At 40.2% G+C, this 22,623-nt stretch overlaps 1 protein-coding gene and 1 pseudogene across 1 annotated transcript; one reads left to right on the top strand and one right to left on the bottom strand.

The window, feature by feature from the left end:
• Nucleotides 1-243: 243 nt before the first annotated feature.
• Nucleotides 244-10,113, bottom strand: LOC135231750 (tripartite motif-containing protein 43-like). The gene is made up of 6 exons (XM_064288819.1): nt 9,028-10,113; nt 7,745-7,841; nt 7,038-7,268; nt 6,164-6,186; nt 3,096-3,193; nt 244-1,783 (listed from the first exon to the last, which is right to left on the bottom strand). The coding sequence occupies exons 1-6, from the start codon at nt 9,423-9,425 to the stop codon at nt 1,290-1,292; spliced, it is 1,341 nt and encodes a 446-aa protein (XP_064144889.1). The 5' UTR covers nt 9,426-10,113; the 3' UTR covers nt 244-1,289.
• Nucleotides 10,114-12,515: 2,402 nt separating this feature from the next.
• On the top strand, nt 12,516-22,229 carry LOC100675172 (upstream-binding factor 1-like protein 1; annotated as a pseudogene).
• Nucleotides 22,230-22,623: the final 394 nt, after the last annotated feature.

The following is a 22,623-nucleotide window of genomic DNA, read 5'->3' on the forward strand; positions in this document are numbered from 1 at the left end:
TGCATACGGTTAAAAGGGAAAGGACAAAATAAAGGACTTATATAAAGACAGGCCTGTCCTGGTCCTGAGGATCCAGGAATATTTCCCTGTAAAGAGTTTTTCCCTAAGGATGAATTGAGAAGGATTTTAAGAGATCAAGATGAGGGAGAAGAATATTTCAGACTGACACATATATTGTAGATAACCGGGTTTCTTTCTGATGCAAACACTCTGTGTTCCTCCATTACACCATTAAGATGGAATCACACTCATACAGTAAAATCTGTGAAAGCTGGAACCCATATAAGTGTAAAACCTGTCAGGAGGAAAAATCAAATATTTTTGCTGTGTGATTAATTATTTTTGTGTATGGCCTTTCTAGCCATGATCTGGGAACTCACACTCAGTTGATTGTGTGATAGGCTAATTGTGGCCTACCAAGGGGATTGGTCAGTTATGCCTTAAGAGGGAGCCAGAGCAGAGAGGAACCCACCACCACCAAGGAAGGAGAGACAAACAGGGGAGACCCAGCAGCAGAGACCTAGCAGCAGGAGAGGGTACAGTAGCTTCCCAATCCACAGAAGACAAAGTTGAGTGCCTTTGGGCAGAGACTGAGGGCCAAGGAGAATCAAACTTGTGAGCACGGCTGGGAAGAGGCTATCCTGATGGAAGACTCTTATCTTGAATGTTCCAGGGCCTGAATTGTAATTGTTACTTCCCTTATAAGAAACCCTATAATCCTGAGTATAGCCTGAGTTCTGTGTGGCCATTGCAAAGAATTATTGCATCCAGCAGAGAAGTAGAGAGTGCTGTGTGAGGGGTGGTTTGTTTCAGAATTAGTAAAGATGGTAGAGAGAGGAGACTTGTCTGGCCTCTGCCTCCTGGGAGTCAACTTTGCGCTGTTGATCTTGGTTTCCCTATCCTCTTGTGGGGCTGGAGGAGGTCAGACACCACCCCCAAGAAGTTTTTAACAATTTTCCATCCACTTAACAAAGATCGAAATACAAGGCAGTCCCCTCAAGTTCCAGCTTTCAAAGTTTTTGTTATATATGCTTCTAACTCCAGCAAGCTCATAAAACAAGTGAATAATCACAGTATATATGCAATGTAATGTGCCAAAAGAGATGATTTTAATTAAAAAAAATTGAACTAGCGAAAGTTTTCATTTCCAACTTTTTTTCATAGTTAATAACAACAAAATGTTACTTTAAAGAAGAACAAAATAAAAGACAATAAAATATTATTGATCAGCTTCAACTGAGAAGGACTCCCTCAGATATGGAGTTTCCAGGTTCCTGAATTCACCACTATCATGTGTGGCCAGTACAAAAGAAAGGCCTGAGAGGGTAATTGAAGGAGCAGGCTGGGTATCTCCATATGAGGGAACTTTTGGCAACATTAACAAAACTCATACTTCTACTGTCAAAATCTATATACACACCAACTCGCCCCAGAGGTTTCTCTATATACTGAGGAAACACTGGGGAAGTGGTCAAGAGATTGTAACGATTAACATCCTTCACACATAAAAGAAGAAATACGTTCTCAGATTCAACCAGTGAGCCATTCTTCCTTAACCAGGTATCCTTACAGACTCCTACAGCCCAGTCCCAAGAGTCATCCACATCTATCTCCCAGTACTGTTTTCCAGAGGTGAAGGCCTGGTCCCCCCATGCAGCAAAGTACTGAGATCTTCTAGAAGGAAAAGGCACCTCTTGAAGGTCACGTCTTAGCCTCAGACTTCTCACGTCATCAAACACCATGATATTCTGACTGCTTATTTCATAACGGAAGGAAATTTCCACTGTGGAAAAAGAGAATATTTCAGTTCAAATCAGTTTTTCAATTTCTATGGGATGAGGGGGTCACTGGGTCTAGAGTATCACTGGAAAGACAGGCCACCACTACAAGGGAAGTTATGGATAGAAAATATCAGATTGAGGGCTATCAGCGGATGTGCCGAAGAAACGGATACCTAAATACACTGGAAAAAAAACTCCTCAAATCCCAGGAAATGTAGAGGAGGAAGGTCATGTAAACTTCTGGTTCATTGCTTTTCACAGCACATTAAAAATCAGAAACCTGCACTGATACCATGTCCACAGCAACATGACTTATCTCCATTGTCTCTTCTCAGGGCAAAAAATTCCAACCTGAATAAATGGTGATCGCATTGCCAAGTATAAGATAAGCAAGTAGGCTTAAATTCAAGAATAAAATCCAGGTATGCCTTCTTAGAAGAGGACCTGGTGGGGCAGTGGTTAAAGCACTCAGCTGCTAACTTAAAGGTCAGTGGTGGGAAACCACCAGCTGCTCCTAGGGAGAAGGACGTGGCAGTCTGCTTCCCTAAAGATCGAAAGCCTTGGAAACCCTATGAGGCCGTTCTACTCTGTCCTATAGGATAGCTGTGAGTTGAAATCCACTTGGCGGTAATGTCTTCAGTTTTGGGGCTTGACTTACATCTTCTTAGAAGGGGTCTCCTACTCAGAATGTCCTGCCCTTTAACCTGGTTCCATCTCAGGCTTAGTCATTCTCTGCCTGCCAGGCTAACCCCGCTTGATTAGGTCGACCATGGAGCTCTGCGTACTGCCTCAACCACCCACTTGTTTTATTGTTGCTCATAAATTCTGCTTTTCTGTATATCACCTTTTTATGTTTATTTATGTATTTCTCAGAATGTATTAATTAAAATGCACATTATTACAAATTCAATTACTATGAGACTTTAAATGAAAAATATTTAAAAATAAAATACCAGGGACCCTGTCACCATAAGCAACTGCACTTAATTTGAAATTGAAATGTTCTGAAATAATATGTCCTTCTGTATGACTCACTGAATGACAGACATTGTATCTGGGAATGGTTCTAGGTCTCAAGGAGCCCTTTTTCAGATCATTTCCTTTTTCTCATTAACTATTTAATACTGGCCAGAATAACATATCTCTTTTCCCACCATTTATGTAGATATTTTTCATATTATCATAGGGCAAATATGATTATTCACAGGCTGCTCTCCTCCCAAAATCAAGAATCAATAAAGAGGGAATGATTGCCCATAGAAAACCATTATTGGAAGACATTGTATGCGTTCCCACCACTGGGCTGACACTCACCTCGGAACTGCCGGAACCTGTCTATCAGGCCAGTGATGGGCCTAGCACTGAGCGCTGGGTTCACAGGCTGGGGCATGTCCAGCTGCACAGACTCACTCCTGCAAGTCGGAGAATCAGTTAATCTTTCAGGTGCCAAAGGGGCCATCACAGTATGTAAAAAAGACGTCAGCCAACTCATCAGACATGGAAGGGACTGGACAATGGGTTGGAGAGAGATGTTGACGAAGAGTGAGCTACTTGTATCAGGGGGACACTTGAGACTGTGTTGGCATCTCCGGTCTGGAGGGGAGGTAGGAGGGTAGAGAGGGTTAGAAACTGGCAAAATTGTCCTGAAAGGAGAGACTGAAAGGAGGGAGGGGGTGACTCATTAGGGGGAGAGTAAGTGGGAGTATGGAGTAAGGTGTATACAAGCTTATATGTGACAGAGTAACTTGATTTGTAAACTTTCACTTAAAGCACAACAAAAATTATTTAAAAAAAAAAAAAAGACGTCAGCATTAACTGAAAATGTTTCATCAGAACCCGTTACCAATATTGTGGTATATCTCCAGTATCCTGGGATGGAATTATGCAACTCTTAGGGAATCATTCTTTCTTCTCTGCTTGCTTCCTTCTCCTGCCTCTCAGAGGTACATGCCTCTCTCACCTACCACCTGGCACAAACTAGGCCATTCACTTCACTAAGTTTACGTGTTTGAAACCTAAAATCAAAGATAGCTATCTTCTAGACACTTATGCACTGAGCCCTGCAAAACATACCTCCCTGATTCACAAGAAAGAAACAACGCTAATTTGTGAGTTGTGGAATGACATCAAGGACATCATACGTGAAGAAAGCAAGAGGTCATTAAAAGACAGGAGAGAAAGTAAACACCTAAATGGGTGTCAGAACAGACTCTGAAACTTGCTCTTGAATGTTGAGTAGCTAAAGCAAAAGGAAAAAATGATGAAGTAAAAAAGACGAACAGAAGATTTCAAAAGGTAGAAGACAAAGTAAAGTATTATGATGACATGTGCAAAGGCCTGCAGATAGAAAACAAAAAGGGAAGAACACTCTCAGCATTTCATAAGCTGAAAGAACTGAAGAAAAAAATTCAAGCCTTGAGTTGCAATACTGAAGGATTCTATGGGGAAAATACTAAGCGACGCAGGAAGCATCAAAAGAAGATGGAAGGAATACACAGAGTCATTGTACCAAGAACTGGTTGATCTTCATCCATTTCAGGAGGTAGAATATGACTAGGAACCCATGGTATTGAAGGAAGAGTTCCAGGCTGCGCTGAAGGCATTAGTGAAAAACAAGGCCACAGGAATTGATGGAATATCAATTGAGATGTTTCAACAATCGGAAGCAGCACTAGAATTGCTCACTCTTATGCCAAGAAATCTGGAAGACAGCTTCCTGTCTACCTGACTGGAAGAGATCCATATTTATGCCTACTCCCAAGAAAGGTGATCCAAGTGAATGCAGAACTTAGCCAACAATATCCTTAATATCACGTGCAAGTAAAATTTTGCTGAAGATCATTCAAAAGCAGCTGTAGCAGTACATTGACAGGGACCTGCCAGAAAGTCTGTCCAGGTTCAGAAGAAGATGTGGAACCAGGGATATTATAGCTGATGTCAAATGGATCCTGGCTGAAAGCAGAGAATACCAGAAAGTTGTTTACCTGTGTTTTCATTCACTATACTAAGGCATTCGACTATGTGGGTCACAACAAATTATGGACAGCACTGCAAAGAATGGGAATTCTGAAACACTTAATTGTGCTCATGAGGAACCTGTACATAGATCAAGAGACAGTCATTTGAACAGAACAAGGGGATACTGCATAGTTTAAAATCAGGAAAAGTGTGCATAAAGATTATATCTTTTCACCATACCTATTGGATCTGTATGTTGAGCAAATAATCCGAGAAGCTGGACTATATGAACAAGAATGGGGCAACAGCATTGGAGGAAGACTCACTAACAATCTGTGTTATGCAGATGACACAACCTTGCTTGCTGAAAGTGAAGAGGACTTGAAGCACTTACTAATGAAGACCAAAGACCACAGCCTTCAGTATGGATTGCATCTTAACATAAAGAAAACAAAAATCCTCACACTGGAAGACTCATTAACACCATGCATTATGCAGCTGACACAACCTTGCTTGCTGAAAGTGCAGAGAACTTGAAGCATTTACTGATGAAGATCAAAGCCCACAGCCTTCAGTATGGATTATAATATACCTCAACATAAAAACCTCAGCATAAAGAAAGCAAAAATCCTCACAACTGGGCCAATAAGCAACATCACGACAAATGGAAAAAAGATTGAATTTGTCAAGGATTTCATTTGACTTGCATCCACAATCAACACCCATGGAAGCAGCAGTCAAGAAATCAAAGGATGCACTGGGCTGGGCAAAAAAACAAAGCTGTCACCTTGAGAACTAAGGTGAGCCTGACCCAAGCCATGGTGTTTTTAATCACCTCATATGCATGTGAAAGCTGGAGGATGAGTAGGGAAGACCAAAGAAGAATTTACATCTTTTGAATTGTGGTGTTCACGAAGAATATCGAATGAACTGCCAAAAGAATGAGCAAATCTGTCTTGGAAGAAGTACAACCAGAATGCTGCTCAGAAGCAAAGATGGTGAGACTACGCCTCACATACTTTGGACATGTTATCTGCAGGAACCAGTCCCTGGACAAGGACATCATACTTGGTAAAGTAGAGGTTCAGTGAAAAAGAGGAAGACCCTCAATGCGATGGAGTGACACAGTGGCTTCGACAATGACCTTAAGCGTAGCAACAATTGTGAGGATGGCACAGGACCGGGCAGTGTTTTGTTTGGATGTGCATAGGGTCGCTGTGAGTCAGAACTGACTTGACAGCACCTAACAACAACAAAATTTGTGATAGAGGGAACAGGAAAACATATTCAGCAAAACATACACAGCATGCATACACAGAAAATATCTAGTATCTCCATAAGTTACGTTCGCACTTTGTTAGAAACACTGTGGTCTCTTTCACAGGCCGCATGGTGCTCTACTTTGCAGGGAAGGCCAAACTTACCTGGTCAATATGTCTCCCAAATCCTGTGAAGAGAGGAAAAGTTTAGAATTCCAACAAATTGGTGAGTCTGCCCATTCAATCTTTAGGTTTGGGCATATTCGGAAAAGTACCAACCAACCAGCACCACACTTTTTTGGTAAATTCATTTTTTTTTTTTTAAGTAGGATCCCACTACAACATGTGAGTAGAACCTGAATTCTCGATGAATTCAGAAACCTGAGGGTGAATGAATAAAGAGAAGGATGTGAGTATAGATGGTAGCCATGCAACCGTCAGCTGTCTGCAAAGTGGTCTTTCCCATGGCTTGTCTCCAAAGGGTAGTGTGCCCCAGAACAGAGGCAACTCAAATCGGGGACTTTAAAACAGAAGGAGGAAGTAAAAGTTATCTCTTCCCAAATTTCTCCATATTGCCTGCCTGGAGACAAAAGTGGAATGCTCATGGGTAAGACGTTTCTTTCTTGATTTTAGAGAAGCAAGGTGGAGAAGAAGACTTTTAGAAGGAAGTACTGTATTTTCCACAAATAATTTGTGCCTTCTATGTTGGTTTGTCATGTTGCTGTAAAAAAAATTAACTTTGCACATTTATGAAAATATCTGGGGTGGGGGGAGGGCAGGATATGGTTGGCAAACAAAAGTAGAAGGCATTCATTTGTCAAAAAATACAGTATTCCCTGGGAAGTCTACTCTCATAATTACATAAAGCTTTGTTGTTCATGGCTAAGATAGGAGTCACAGTTTATGTCTATTATTCTCAGTTGGGAAATGACCACCAAAGGAAAAAAATTTGTGCCTTTGGTACCAAATATCTAATGGAGGTCCAGGATGTGAACTTTAGCTAATACAAATGATTTCCAGGCGCGTCCTCGGTTCTTACCTGGAGCAACTCCACATCTGATTTATGGCACATATTCCTCAGCTCCTCATACATTTCTCTCAGGTGCCTCCCCTTTTGAACCATTGTGGCTTCACTTTTCTTCAGTTGCTGAAATATCTTCTTGCCTTCATTTTTCAGTCCCTCTAAATGTTGATTTTCTTCCTCAAGGAGATTCGGGTGCAATTTCTGATACTCAGACCTGATAATCTCTGACAGTAGAAACACATAATACTGCAAAGACATGGATTTCTTAGATCATATATGCAATGCAAGTTAACCCCCTTCCCCTTAAACCTCACCTGTTTCTCTCCGACTCACATCCTCTACCAATCAACTACACTCAACCTAAATCCACGTCTTCCTACTTGTCAGGAACCACAGAATGACCCTTCAGTTTCATTCCTTCATTTGTTTTCCATTCAAAAGTCAAACCCATGCTCCCTTCAAAACACCTTCATTCACTTCAAAAGCTCCTGAAATGTCTGGAGAAGTGCCACATGCTTATTTTCTGAGTTGCTGATATACCGGGGTTTACAAATCTGAACAAGTGTCATACAGCCTTACACTGAAAAGGCAGGTTATCTTTCCTTTCGATAAACACTCACAGAAGCTCACGGCCCACCATGATTTCAGCTCAAATTCTTCATGGACAAATCTCCAGCAAGTCTGTCACAAGCTGGTTCCAAAGAAAACAGCCTCATACTTACTATCCACAGCTTGATAATTAGGCTCTCCTCATTCAGATTTCTCCAATTGTTTTGAATATTTTCCCATAAAGATCTCATTTGCTTTCGGAGCTTCTCCTACAAAGGAATCATGAATATGAGTACCAGAGAAACAAATCCTATGCATTTCATACCAGAATAAATGGATATAGTCAAGAGATACTAGATCGATGTACTTTAGGGCAAGTGGAAGGATGATAATATTCCCTTGTTTACCTTCCATAATCACCAATTCTGGGAAATTTCAGGCAGTGGAAACACAAAATTTAGTGTAATCTTTTGCCTAAAGAAACTGAGGAATGAGGATTTTATGTAACATTGCTAATTTTCAGATAAACAACTTGTTTCAGAATTCGGATGTACTGTTGGTGTTGTTATTGAGTTGATTTCAACTCATAGGGGCCCTACAAGACAGGGTCGAACCGCCCCATAGGGTTTCCTAGGCTGTAATCTTAGCAGAGCAGATTGCCAGGTCTTGTCTCCTGTGGAGCCACTGGAGGGCTTGAACCACCTACCTTTTCGTTAGCAGTCTGGAGGTTAATCTTTAAGTTACCAGGGCTCCTCTACTGATGTTAGGCCCTGCTATTATACAGCATGATTGAAACTCTGGTGGCATAGTTGTTAAGAGTTCGGCTGCTAAGTAAAAGGTTGGCAGTTCAAATCCACCAGGCCTCCTAGGATACCATATTAAAAAAAACAAACAAACAAAAAAACAAAACAAAATGCAAACCCATTGCCATCTAGTCAATCCGACTCATACTGACCCTACAGGACAGAGTAGAGTTGATCCATAGCATTTTCAAGGAGCATCTGGTGGATTTAAACTGCCAACCTTTTGCTTAGCAGCTGAACTCTTAACCACTATGCTCTGAGTCGGAATCTACTCAGCAGCAACGGGCTTGGTTTTTGGTTATTTGACCTGTATTACTAAACATGCTTCCAATAGGAAAACCTCTTTGCTCATATACTTTTGCTATCTGAAAATGAGGACTTCACACCACCTTGAGCATTATATTGCATATTCAAAAGAATAATCCTTAACTTAATCATATCTCATCTCCTTGCTGGAATGCAAACTCTGTGAAGGCAGATATGTTTATGTATTTTATTCACACTTTTCTCCTTCCTGCCTAGGACACAAGCTAGCACATACTAGACTCTCAGCGCTGAGTGGATTACTCATCATCACGGTGCTCATCTTCTTTGTACTCTCTCAGCTCTACTAACCTGCAGCTTTCAAAGTGCTTTCAGATGTATCACTCCCCCGGTATTCCTCAACAGCGCATTCTATGGAACAGTGTCTGTGAGCCTCATGCTCCTGAGAGTTAGAGCAGAGCAAACAGAGCAGGTTCTTGCTCTCTTCACAGAACATCTTCTTTGTCTCTTTGTGAGTCCCACACATCTGTTCCTCAGAGCTCAGGAATTGCCAGAGGCTGGCTTGTCTGGCAAGGGACACCAGATTCTTCACAAGAATATTGGTTTTGAATGCTGTCTGCTCTGATGTTTCCCTGCACAGTGGGCAACAGGCAGAAGTTTCAGCTTCTTCCCAGGAAAGGCAGAGACAGGGCCTACAGAAGTTGTGCCCACAGCCTATGGTGACAGGGTCTGTAAGGTAGTTCAAGCAGATGAAGCAGGTGAGTTCTTTCTGGAAGGCTGGATCCATTTTCCTGAAGGAAGAAAATCAGAAAAGTTTATTATTCTGCCCTGGAGAGACAAAGGCCTAAGTAAAATTTTACCCTGATTGTGACCTAAAAATACACTTGTGTGAAATTCAAATTCCTAAAAAACGCAAGACTTACTAGACCAATAGAGACTAGAGAAACCCCCAAAACTACTGCCCTAAGATACCCTTGGAACTTGGAAATGAAGCCACTCTTGGAGGCCTTCTTTTAGCCCCATAATAGATTGACTTATAAAATAAACAATGTAACTCTTAATTAATGTAATCCCTTAAAGAATCCACTATATGTGAGCAAAAGGTCAATATTTACCCAAAAGCAAAGATGAAAGGGTGGGCAGGAAAGTTAGATCAATGTAAACAGAACAAACAGAATGGAAATAATGAGAATGCTGACACACTGTGAATATCGTAACCCATGTCTTGGAACAATTTGTATAAAAATTGTTAAATGGAAACTTAATGTGCTATGTAAGCTTTCACCTAAAACATAATAAAAATTTAAAAAACAACATAGAGAAGAATATTAATATAGAAAGATGTTTAATGTTCATTGTTAATATGGAGAATGTGAGAAAAAAAAAAAAACCCTTTGCCATCAAGTTGATTTCAACTCATAGCGATCCTAAAGGACAGAGTAGAACTGCCCTATAGGGTTTCTAAGGAGTGCCTGGTGGATTTGAACCACTGACGTTTTGGCTAGCAGAAGTAGCTCTTAGCCACTATGCCTCACGTGAAGATGTTATCAGATGGCATGTACTTCGACCCCATTTTTTACCAAAAACAAAGACAGTATTTTACTAAAAAAAAAATGAGGTGTTTGAAACCTTAGTGAGCAACTGATCAGTTTTGTCTTCCTAACCAAAAAAACCAAACCTGTTGCCATCGAGTTGATTATGACTCATAGCAATTCTATAGGACAAAGTAGAACTGCCCGATAGAGTTTCCAAGGAGTGCCTGGGAGATTCCAACTGCCAAACTTTTGGTTAGCAGACGTAACTCTTAACCTCTATACCACCAGGATTTCCTTTGTCTTCCTAAAACTGGGCTTAAAATGAGCCATCCCAGAGGCAGAAGGCGGGGACCTCACTACCACCAAGAAAAAAGAGCTGGGAGGTGGAGCACATCCCATGGATCCAGGGTCCTTGTGCTGTGAACCTCCTAGACCAGGAGACAGACAGACAGAGAGAGAGCTGTGACAGAGAAAAAATCAGCAGAACCAGGAGACCGATACAAGATGGTGCAGTGGGATTCACAGCCTGTGAAGCAACACAGCTACAGTTGGTTTGGTACAGTGGGTGTGCCACCCACGGTGCAAGAGAAATGAGAGCCTTGAGGCAGGAGGCTTCTCAAGAGACTGGGTTGCCTCCAGGCCCTTGTCAAAGAAGCTAAGCTTGTGAACCGATGGAGCAAGAGAGCTGAGTACCTTCAGGCCGAGGCTTCTGGTGGAGTGGGGTGCCTTTGGGCACTTACTTGAGGAGCTAAAGAACTTTATGACACTTGCCTGAGCAAGGCAGAGGCTGGGTGGAGGGGCCAAGAGAGAGAGGCCTGCCTGCAGGACAGCCAAGAAGCTTTTGTGACTTAAGAACTATATCCTGAGTAGTTGCTGAACCTGAATTATAACCTATTACATCCCTAATAAACTCCATAATTGTAAGTAAGGTCTATGAGTTCTGTGTGGCGATTGCAATGAATTACTGAACACAGCAGAAAAGTAGAGAGTCCCATGGGAGGGATGGCTGGTTTCAGAATTGGCAAAACGATTTAAAAGAGGAGGTATTTCTGACCACCACCTCACAGGGATCAGCTTTGGGCTGATGGTGATTCTCCCCTCTCACGTAGTTAGATGAGAAGGTCAGACCATGGAATGCTGCCATCTCACAAAAGGTTAATATAACAATATCTTTATAAGGGAGGTAATAAAGATTAAGAAAAATAAGTCATTGATTTAAGATGCAGAAATGTACAGAATGCCATCAGTCTGTACTTGTCTTCTATCCCTCACCCATGATCCAGAAAATGCCTCTCTGAAAAGCCATGGATAAAAATATATGAGAAACACTTATGTACAAGATATACGCACACAACCAAATTTTCTATTTTATCTATTTTCTTTTATCTTAAACAAAATACACTACTCTAAAGAGCTTCTAGGAGCCCTGATGGCACAGGGTTTTAAGTGCTTGGTTGCTAATCAAAAGATTGGTGGTTTGAAACTACCACAGGATCAAGATGTGACAGTCTTGGAAGCCCTATGGGGCAACTCTGCTCTGTCCTTGTCCTATAGGGTTGCTATGAGTAGGAATCGACTTGATGGCAATGTGTTCGGTTTTTGGTTAAAACAACTTCTAGATACATAAGGATTAACAAGGATTAATTTAATAATAAAATTGGATCAGACTTCATCCAGAATCTTCTTATGTGCATATACTTGCTGCTGAATTTGCCCTATCTTTATAATTTATACCACAGTGTTCAAACAAGTTTAAAAGCAAAGATGTCACTTTGAGTACTAAAGTGAGCCTGGCCCAAGCCATGCTTTTTTCAGTTGCATCATATGCATGCGAAGGCTAGACAATGAGTAAGGAAGAACAAAGAATTGATGCCTTTGAATGATGGTTTTGGCAATGAATATTCAATATACCAGGGATTGCCCAAACAACAAATATGTCTTGGAAGAAGTACAGCCAGAATGCTCCTTAGATACAAGGATGACGAGACTTTGTCTCATGTACTTGGTACATGTTATCAGGAGGGACTAGTCCCTAGAGAAGGACACCATGCTTAGTCAATTAGAGGGTCAGCTAAAAAGAGGAAGATCCTCACGAGATGAATTGACACAGTGGCTGCAACAAGGGGCTCAAAATGCAATTGTGAGGATGGTGCATAACCAAGCAATGTTTCATTCTGTTGTATGTAGGGTCACTATGACTCAGAACCCACTCCAAGGCATCTAACCACAACATTCAAACGAACAAGAAATAAAAAGAGGAGAATGGCAATATCTTCCAAATTCATTCACACTATTATAAAGTACCTCTTCACACTGTGAAAAAATATAATTCTCATGCAAGAATGATCAGCACCGGAAAACAAATAATGCTTATAAAAATTGACTTTGCTAGCTCACAAGGTAATTATGAGCCCAAGAGACAGAAAGGGCTACATGAACTAGAGGCTACATCATCCTGAGACCAGAAGAACTAGATGGTGCCGGGCCACAACCGATGACTGCCCTGACAGGGAACACAACAGAGAACCCCTGAGGGAGCAGGAGAACCATGGGATGCAGACCCCAAATTCTCATAAAAAGACCAGACTTAACGGTCTGAGTGAGACTAGAAGGACCCCAGTGGTCCGGGTCCCCAAACCTTCTGTTCGCCCAGGACAGGAACCATTCCCAAAGCCAACTCATCAGACATGGATTGGACTGGACAATGGGTTGGAGAGAGATGCTGATGAGGAGTGAGCTACTTGGTTCAGGTGGACACTTGAGACACGGTCTGGAGGGGATATGGGAGAGTAGAGGGGGTTAGAAACTGGCAAAATGGTCATGAAAGGAGAGACTGGAAGGAGGGAGCCGGCTGACTCATTAGAGGGAGAGTAAATAGGAATATGTAGTAAGGTATATGTAAGTTTACGTGTGAGAGGCTGACTTGATTTGTAAAAGTTCACTTAAAGCACAATAAAAACTATTTAAAAAAAATGACTTTGCTAAATACTTCTCACTTCTGTACTCTCTGAGTGCAGATGACACTCTCATTTCTGTTATTTCGGCATGGTCATCAGTGTTACTTTTCTAGAGGCCCGATCATTTCCTGGCTTCTTTAAAATTTAAGTCAAAGTATTGTTATTTCTGAACAGACAACATTCACCACAGTCAAAAACAATATTTTCCCTAAATCATACAATGTATTACTTATATTTTATAGAACATTCTGTCTATTATGTATACATTTATATACCACTTGTAGAGTAATGCATTTAGGCATGACATAAAAAAAAAAACCAAACCCATTTTTAGCATCTACACCTGGGTTGGACACCAAGTACAAAATTACAAGATATCTGGCAGCTACATTCTGATTCCTTATAACACATAAGAACCAAGAAACACTTAAATTAATAAAAATAACATTAATCATCAAATTAACCCCCAAAATATAAAGAAAAGATGACGTCAGTTTCCTAAGTAGGCAAACAATATAATTTCCAAGAAACCACCTCAGTTTGCCAATGAATCAAATAAAATTATGATTTTTTGTTTGTTTATGGTTTGGGGAAAGTAGCAGGAATTCCTCTTCTGTAAATTGTGTACTCACCTAAGAAATATGTGAAGGGTTTCCCCAATGCTTGCTGTACAAGTAGCGTTATGGAAGTTAGTTCAGGGATCAGGTCCCCAAGGTGTGGTTACAGTAGCTTTCAGAAGACTCCGCAGGCAGGAGAGTTGCAAAGGCAGTCTCTCCAGAAGCCTCTTCTGGAGAAGAAGGAGTGAGCCTGGTTCGCTGGGTCCCTTTTATTGGACCACACCCATTTCTTCCCAGTGATTGCATTTCACAGGTCTTCAAATAGGAATGATTAGCCTATGTCAACGAGAAGATGGGGTTAAGTAACGCCTTTGCTAATCTTCATAAACTAATCTCTGCAAACATCAACTCATCAGAATGGTTCTTGTGAAAATGAACCTACAAGGCTGACTTTCGCTGTAAATTAGTATTGAAGCAAGACTTTTATTTTTTAACTTATAAAAACTTAGAAAAGACAGGGAGCACAATAGAGAACCCCTGAGGGACCAGGAGATCAGTGGGATGCAGACCCCAAATTCTCATAAAAATACCGTATTTAATGGTCTGACTGTGACTAGAGGAATCCCGGCTGGCATGGTCCCCAAACCTTCTGTTGGCACAGGACAGCAACCATTCCCAAAGACAACTCATCAGACATGAAAGGGACTGGACAGTGGGTGGGAGAGAGATGCTGAAGAAGAGTGAGCTAATTATGTCAGGTGGACACTTGAGACTGTGTTGGCATCTCCTGTCTGGAGGGGGAATGGGAGGATAGAGAGAGTTGGAAGTGGGCAAAATTGTCATGAAAGGAGAGACGGGAAGGGCTGACTCATTAGGGGGAGAGCAAGTGGGAGTAAGGAGTAAGATGTATATAAACTTATATGTGACAGACTGACTTGATTTGTAAACGTCCACTTGAAGCTCAATAAAAGTTAATTAAAAAAAAAAAAACTTAGGAAAGAAAATGTCATTAGTTAATGATTTTAAGGTAGGTCTGGTGAGATTGGGTAGAAGGCCGGCTGGGACAAGAGGATAAGTGCAGATGTAGCATCTGAAAACTAAATGTAAATTTCAGTTAAGAGGTTGGGCAAGTTTTTATTTATACTGGTAAGGTTAAACTAAATCACACAATGAATATATCTCAAGTAAGATGTTTTTCTCATTCATTCCAGGAAGAGAGTAATTTTTCTTTTCTTTCTCTTCAGAATCATAGTATCACACACACTGTAGGACCTCAAGAAATAATTCACTCCCTGAATCTTGAGAGGGAAGAAGTTTGAGCCCCTGTTGAGGTTTCTGGACAGCTAGGGCCATAAATGTAGCCCAAAGACCTAAAAATGTCATTGCCTAAGGCCGAGACCACTGTGTAACCAGACTTCCAGGTTTGCTCAGCCAGGCTAGGAAGGCACACAGAGCAGATGAAAGCAAAAGAAGCAGCTTTATTTAGTTGGCCAAGTAGAGGAGCACATCAGGACCCCGGTTGCCAAGATATCTCCCAGAACAATAGCCCAAGGAGTTTTTATGGGTAAAGTAAGTCGGGTCTGGGGTCCCCAGGAACACCCCAGGGTGGGGCAAGCTTACTGATTGATTTGACTGAGAGGGAGATCTTGGGGCGGTCCGGTCTTCAGCGCCCGTTTGTCTAGAGTTACGATTATTTCTTGATGAGATTATGTTTGTTGAGTCAGTTTATGGAGATTACCAAGGTGTTAAATCAATCATTTCTTTTGAAGAAACCTAATCATTCTATTAACTCTAATTGGAAGACACATGAAATATAATCAAAGGGAAAAATCAGGTGTGGTCTTCAGGGTTCAATAAAAGGCATCCAAGAAACAAGCTCACTCTTCTCCAGAAGGGACAAGAGTGCCTGTGGAAGTCTCCTGCCTGCGGAGTCTTCTGAAAACGGCTGCTCCTACACCGGGAGGATCTGGATCCCCGAACTGACTCCGATAACACTACTTCGACGGCAAGCATTGGCGAAACGCTTCGCATATTCCTTAGGTGAGTTACGGGAGTACACAACTTACAGAAGAAGACTTCTTGCTACTTTCTGAAACCAAAACAAACTAAAAATAATTTTGGTTTATCAATCAGGAATTGGGGTATTTTTCTATGAAATGATATCATTTGTTTATAAAAATTAGTCCTTTTCTTAACCTGTGTAGGAATTTGAAACCCTGGTGGCGTAGTGGTTAAGAGCTGCGGCTGCTAACGAAAAGGTCGGCAGCTCCAAACCACCAGGCCCTCCTTGGAAACTCTTTGGGGCAGTTCTACTCCGGTCGTATATGAATTAATCTATTATGTCAATATTGGTATATATTGGAATTAATAGGGTGGTCAAATTTTGTCTTATTTTTATGTATGCCTTGGATTTTTTTTTTTTTTGGATTGTTCATATGGATTATACGGACTCAGAAAGTAGTTGCCAGATATCTTGTAATTTTGTACTTGGTATGGTTCCTAAAAAAATGAACAGAATTTTATGGTTCCTAAAAAATGAACAGAATTATCTTACTTTATACGAAGTTCATAAATGTACGACTCTAAAAGTAGTGCATGCTTGTATATGTAAGAGGAATATTCTACTATAAATATGTAATACAATGGTTTTGGAGAAGAAAAAAGGTTTTAATCCTGGTGATTGTCTCTTTAAAAAATTCTGTTTACTGACTTTAAGAAGCCAGGAAATTCTCGGGCACAAAATTTTACTGCTGACCATGCAGGGATATTAGAAATGAGAAGGCTGTCTGTATTCATTTAATGTAAAAGTGAGGACCCAATTTTTTATCAAAATTCATTTTAAAAAGCACAGTTTGTTGTTTGGTGCTGATTTTCACTGTTACATGATACTTTCATCTTTCACAGTGAGAAAGGGTGCTTGCTAATAGAAAGGGCATGGAGAGTTTAGTCTCTAATTTTTGGTTTGTTTTAATGCCCAGTGTTGATAATAACATATTTTAAAAGCTTGTTGTTGGGAGCTGTTGAATTGATTCTGACTCATAGTAACTCAGCATAACAGTGTAGAAGTATCCCATTGGGTTTACTTGGCAAATTTCCTGGTCTTTCTCCTGAGGAGCGTCTGGGTGGATTAGAACCACCAACCTTTCTGTTACAGCTGGGTGCTTAACCCTTTGCACCACCAGGGCTCCTTCATATATGTTCATATATAAAAGTTCTGATTGAAATCTGATTCAGTTTTACAAAGCTTAGTTTTATTCTTATTAACACTTTTCTATTCAGACATTGAATTTTTTGTTGCATTCTGTCTGAATTAACAAAATTTCAAAAGGGAAAGTTTGGTATTGCGAATATGTTTTGCATGTACATATTTCTAATGCATTTTTTATGATGAGTTTCAAGAAGGACATTTTCTATATTATAGGAGAGTGACAGAAGACAAATGTGCATAATTATTATTATACCAATTATTTTCCCTACGTAAATTGAAAATTATAGATGAGACAGGGGCTATACTGCGATTATATTTCTTTTTCTTAGAATATCTTTGTTTTCCCTGCAGTTTATAAGTTTCAGTTCTCTGACTTTTTTTCGTCAGTTTGGCCAATGATTTATTGATTTTGTTGATCTTTTCTGGGAACCAGCTTTTGGTCTTGTTAACTCGTTCAGTTGTTTTTCTACTCTCTTTCATTTATTTCTGCTTGAATTTTTATTATTTCCTTTCTTCTGGTGTCCTTGGGCTTCTTTTGCTACCTGCTTTCTGTTTTTTCGAGTTGTAGGGTTATTGTTTTGATTTTGGCCCTTTCTTCTTTTTGGATGTGTGCGTTTATTATTATAAATTGACCTCTGAACACTGTTTTTGCTGTGTCCCAAAAGTTCTGGTAGGATATGTTTCCAGTCTCATTCTTTTTTTTTTTTTTTAAATTTTTTATTGTGCTTTAAGTGAAAGTTTACAAATCAAGTCAGGTTCTCATACAAAAATTTATATACACCTTGCTATATACTTCTAGTTACTCTCCCCCTCGTGAGACAACACACTTCACTCTCTATTTTCCCGTCAATTGGGCCAGCTTCTGACCCCCTCTGCCCTCTCATCTCCCCTCCAGACAGGAGCTACCCACATAGCCTTATGTGTTACTTGATCAAAGAAGCTCACTCTTCACCAGTATCATTTTCTATCCCATAGTCCAGTCCAATCCCTGTCTGAGGAGTTGGCTTTGGGAATGGTTACTGTCTTGGGCTAATCCATTCTCTTTTGATTCTGTGAATTTTTTATTCCATCCTTAATTTCTTCTACAACAGACTAGTTTTTGAGCATAGTGTTGTTCAGTTTCCATGTATTCGATTTTTTCCCCTTGCTTTTTCTATTATTGATTTCTACTTCTATGGCTTTATGGTCAGAAAAGAGGCGTTGTAATAGTTCAATGTTTTGGATTCTTTCAAGGTTTGCTTTGTGGCCTAATATTTGGTCTATTCTGAAGAATGTTCCATGTGTGTTGGAAAAGAAAATATACTTGGCTGCTCTTGGGTGGACTGTTCTGTGTACGTCTATGAGACCAAGTGAGTTGATTGTAGCATTTAGATCTGTTCCTTTATTGAGCTTTCTGGATGTTCTGTGATTCAGAGAAAGTGGTGTGTTGACCTTTCCTACTACTATTGTGGAGCTGTCTATTTCTCTTTCAATCCTGTTAGAGTTTGTTTTACATATTTTGGAGTCCTGTCATTGGGTGCATAAACATTTATTATGGTTATGTCCTCCTGGTGTACTGATACTTTTATCATTATATAGTGTCCTCCCTTTTCCTTTGTGGTGGATTTTGCTTTAAAGTCTATTTTGTCAGAGATTAATATTGCCACTCCTACTCTTTTTTGATTGTTGTTTGCTTGATATATTTTTTCCATCCTTTGAGTTTTAGTTTGTGTCTTTGAGTCTAACATGTGACTCTTGTAGGCAGCCTATAGACAGATCTTGTTTTCTAATCCCTTCTGCCACCCTGTATCTCTTTATTGCTGCATTTAGTTCATTAACATTCAGCGTACTTATGGATAGGTATGAGTTTAGTGCTGTCATTTTGATGGATTTTTTTATTTTGTATGTGTTGTTGACAGTTTCTTTGTCCCACTTAATTTTCTGTGCTCAGTCATATTTCTTTATGTATTTTCTTTCATCTTTTTTCATCGTTGATGATTTTGTATTTGCTAAGTCCTTATGTTTTTCTTGTTTTTTATCTTGATGTGTAGGACAGTTAGTTTGCTTTGTGGTTACCTTAATATTTGCCACTATTTTTCTAAGTTTAAACCAATCTTTTATTTCTTGGTACCACCTTGACTTCTTCTCCATATGAAAGTTCTATGAGTCCATTATTTAGTCCCTCTTTTTTGTTTTAATGTTGTCAGCATTTATATTTTAACTTCTCTGTTTCTCTATTTTCAGTGTTTAGCTTTGATTTCTTTTTGTGACTTCCCTATCTGGGTTGATATCTGGTTGTTCTGACCTGTGTTCCAGTCTTGAGTTGTTATCTGATGTTATTGATTTTCTCACACTAGGAACCCCTTTAGTATTTCTTATAATTTTGATTTGGTTTTACAAATTGCCTAAACTTCTATTTATCTGGAAATGCACTAATTTTGCCCTCGTATTTTATATGAGAGACAATTTTGCTGAAAATATAATTTTCAGCAGGCAATTTTTTTCCTTCAAGGCTTTATATATGACATCCCATTTCCTTATTGCCTGCATAGTTTCTGCTGAGTAGTCAGAGTTTAGTCTTATTGACTTTCCTTCATAGATCATTTTTCACTTTTCCCTAGCTGCTCTTAAAATTCTCTTTATTTTTGGTTTTGGCAAGTTTGATCATAGTATGGCTTGGTGACTTTCTTTTGGCATCTACCCTGTGTGCGGTTTCATGACCTTCTTGGATCTTATCATCTTTTACAATATCAGGGAAGTTTTCTGCCAACAAATCTTCAACAATTCTCTCTGTATTTTGTTATCCTCCCTGTTCTGGCACTCCAGTCACTCGTAGGCTCCTCCTCTTGATAGAGTCCCACATAATTCTTTGGGTTCTTTCATTTTTTTTTTAATTCTTTTATCTGATTTTTCCTCAAATAAGTTCGTGTCAAGTGCTTTCTCTTCAATCTCAGTGATTCTGAGTAGTTCTCTGCCTTTCACTAAACCCTCACAAACTCATTCTCAAGCTCTGACCTAAAAGCCTTTTCTCAGGATTTAAAAGCACACTGGCTAATCCCTCAATTTCACCTAGAGTTGTTTTGCCACCTTCAGGTTTAAGGGTGGCATAGCTTCCTACTATTGCTATCTTGGGGGCTTCCTCCCCTTATTGGTTCCCTTCACCTTTCATGCAACATTGTGAGGAGCCCCTTCATGAAATCCCCTGAAACCCTCTGTATTACAGTGTGTTTCCTACTTTCCTGACTGATAACATCAACCTTTACAACCTTTTAATTGTTTTTCTACTATGTCAATTTTATTGTGGTAATTGGTTGGATGGATTGAAATGAGGAAAAATCAGATCTGATGTTTGTTTACTTTCCAGTAAGTGTCAGGTATTTTGAAGGGATTTTCTAAAGGTTGTAAAACTTTGAGGCTTCATGATGAGTAACAACCAAATATTTTTAATGTTATATAATTCTCATTGAATCCTTTCCGTTTGAAAGAAAAATCAGTATGGTTCATCAGAAAGCATTCATTCTCAAGCAAGAGTGCAAAAGAACCCACAGATTGGTCATTTAATTCATGTTCAAGTTTTGATATGGAACTCTTGTAAAAAATTCCACAAGTATGCATTTTTTGTGAGAAGACAGAGGGCTACCTGACTCCATGGAGAAAGTGGCCACTCTCAGGCACTATGGAGTGAAAGTCATTTCTGTTTTAGTCATTTCTCTTTTTATTTTAACCCTTTTCCCTGGAACTTTCCCTCATCCCAAGCCTCTTGAGTTAGTGGCCGATCATTCTCCTTGACTTCTATTTAATCTAGGTCTGGTGAGAATGGGTGGAAGACAAGCTGGGGCAAGAGAATATGTGCAAATGTATCATCTGAAAACGTAAGTGTAATTTAAACTCAGAGTTTGATGGAGTTTTTGTTTATATTATTAAATCACGGAAGGAATATATCTCAAGTATTGTATGTTTTTCTGATTCATTCCAGGAAGAGAGTAATTTTTCTTCTCCTTCTCTTTAGATCCATCGTGTCACAAACACTACAGGATCTCAAGAAAGACCTTATTTGCTGAATCTTGAGAGTGAAAAACTTTGAGCTCCTGTTGAAGTTTCTGGACAGCTAGGGCCATAAAAGTGGCTCAAAGACCTAAAAATGTCATTGCCTAAAGCTCAAGACCACTGGTCTGAAGAGGACATACTGATGTTACTGGAAAGCATGGAGAATAACCTCTCACCCAATGACAAGTGAAAGTTCAAAACAATCCCCAGTCACGTATGACCTGGGAAAAGGTAGCTTTTAGAGGTTTTACTGGAGAAATGTGCAAAAACAAATGGTTAGAGATTTCTTATACTTTGAGGAAATCTCGCACTTTGAAAGAATTAGTCCTGGAAGCTCAGGAACGTGTTAAAAAACTCTCCAAAAACAAAAAATTCAAGACACATCCAGAATTCCCCAAGAAGCCCTTGACTACTTATTTCCACTTCTTCAAGGAGAAGTGTTCCCAGTACTCCCAAGTGCACCCTGAGCTGAGCAACCAGGAGCTGACCAAGGTTCTGTCCAAGAAATATAAAGAGCTCCCAGAGAAGATGAAACTAAAATATATTCATGATTTCCAGAAGGAGAGACAGGAATTTGAAGAAAACCTAGCTCAATTCAAGAAAGACCACCCTGATCTCATCCAGAGCAGCAAGAGATCTGTTGTCCCCAAGAAGCACCGAACTGAAACCCAAAAGAGTTCTCTGGGAAATAGGAACAAAATGGGGTCTTCTCTGGAGAATGGTGACTTTTCCAAGCAGATGAAATTCCATGGAGAGCCCGAGAAGCTCCCCATGAATGGATACCACAAGTTCCACCAGGATATGTGGTTAAATAGGGAGCTGCAATATGTGCCCATGAGAGAGCGCAGGGTGGAGATTAGCAGACGCTGGCAGCACATCCCACAGAGCCTGAAGGACCATTATAAGAACCTGGCTGAGGAGCTGCAGAAACAGTACAAGGTGGACCTGGATCTCTGGCTCAGGAGCCTGTCTCCTGAAGAATATGCAGCATGCAGAAATGCAACCTATTCTATGGGCAAGAATATGAGCAAACTCAGAGAGATGTCTCTGCAGTGCCCATCAGTGAAGTGTTTGCAAGAAGGGCCTGGAGAGGAATGGGAGCTACAGGTTCCAGGCGCAGATTCACCAGAAACTATTGAAGTCAGTCATCATCCTCCATGGGGGTCAGCACAAAATAAGAAGGAAGATGGGCAAGTGGTGGAAGGCAGTGACTCCTCAGACTCTAGCAGTGAGGATGAGGATAGAGATGAGGGGTCTGAAGACAGCGACTCCAGCTCATCTTCCTCAGAAGATTCAGACTCCAACTGAGCCAGACCCTAATGAAAATGAATCTCTCATATTTCCCTCCTATTTTTCTTCTTTCCTTTCCCTTCTTCCACCTCAGTACAAAGTAGGAAAAGTTGGCAGAAAGGGAACTTGAAGTTGGGGGTCGGGGGTATCCTTTTGGGAAAATGACTATAAGACTTAGCCAGTATTAGGCTCCATACATCTCGATATCATCCCTCTCCCAAGAAATTCCATGTAATTGGGGCTCTTGGAATACACAATGAGATGGCTAGGGAGTGGGAACTCTCTAGATTAGACAGTATTTCTGAAATGTGAAGCTTTGTTCTCATCTTCTGCCTGCTAGAGTTGGTAAGAGGACACTCATAAATCTGTGCCCTCTACCTTCCCTGTTGATCTCTGAATTCCTGCACTGGAA

Source organism: Loxodonta africana, chromosome 7 (assembly GCF_030014295.1).
Source record: "Loxodonta africana isolate mLoxAfr1 chromosome 7, mLoxAfr1.hap2, whole genome shotgun sequence".
NCBI classification, from domain to species: domain Eukaryota; kingdom Metazoa; phylum Chordata; class Mammalia; order Proboscidea; family Elephantidae; genus Loxodonta; species Loxodonta africana.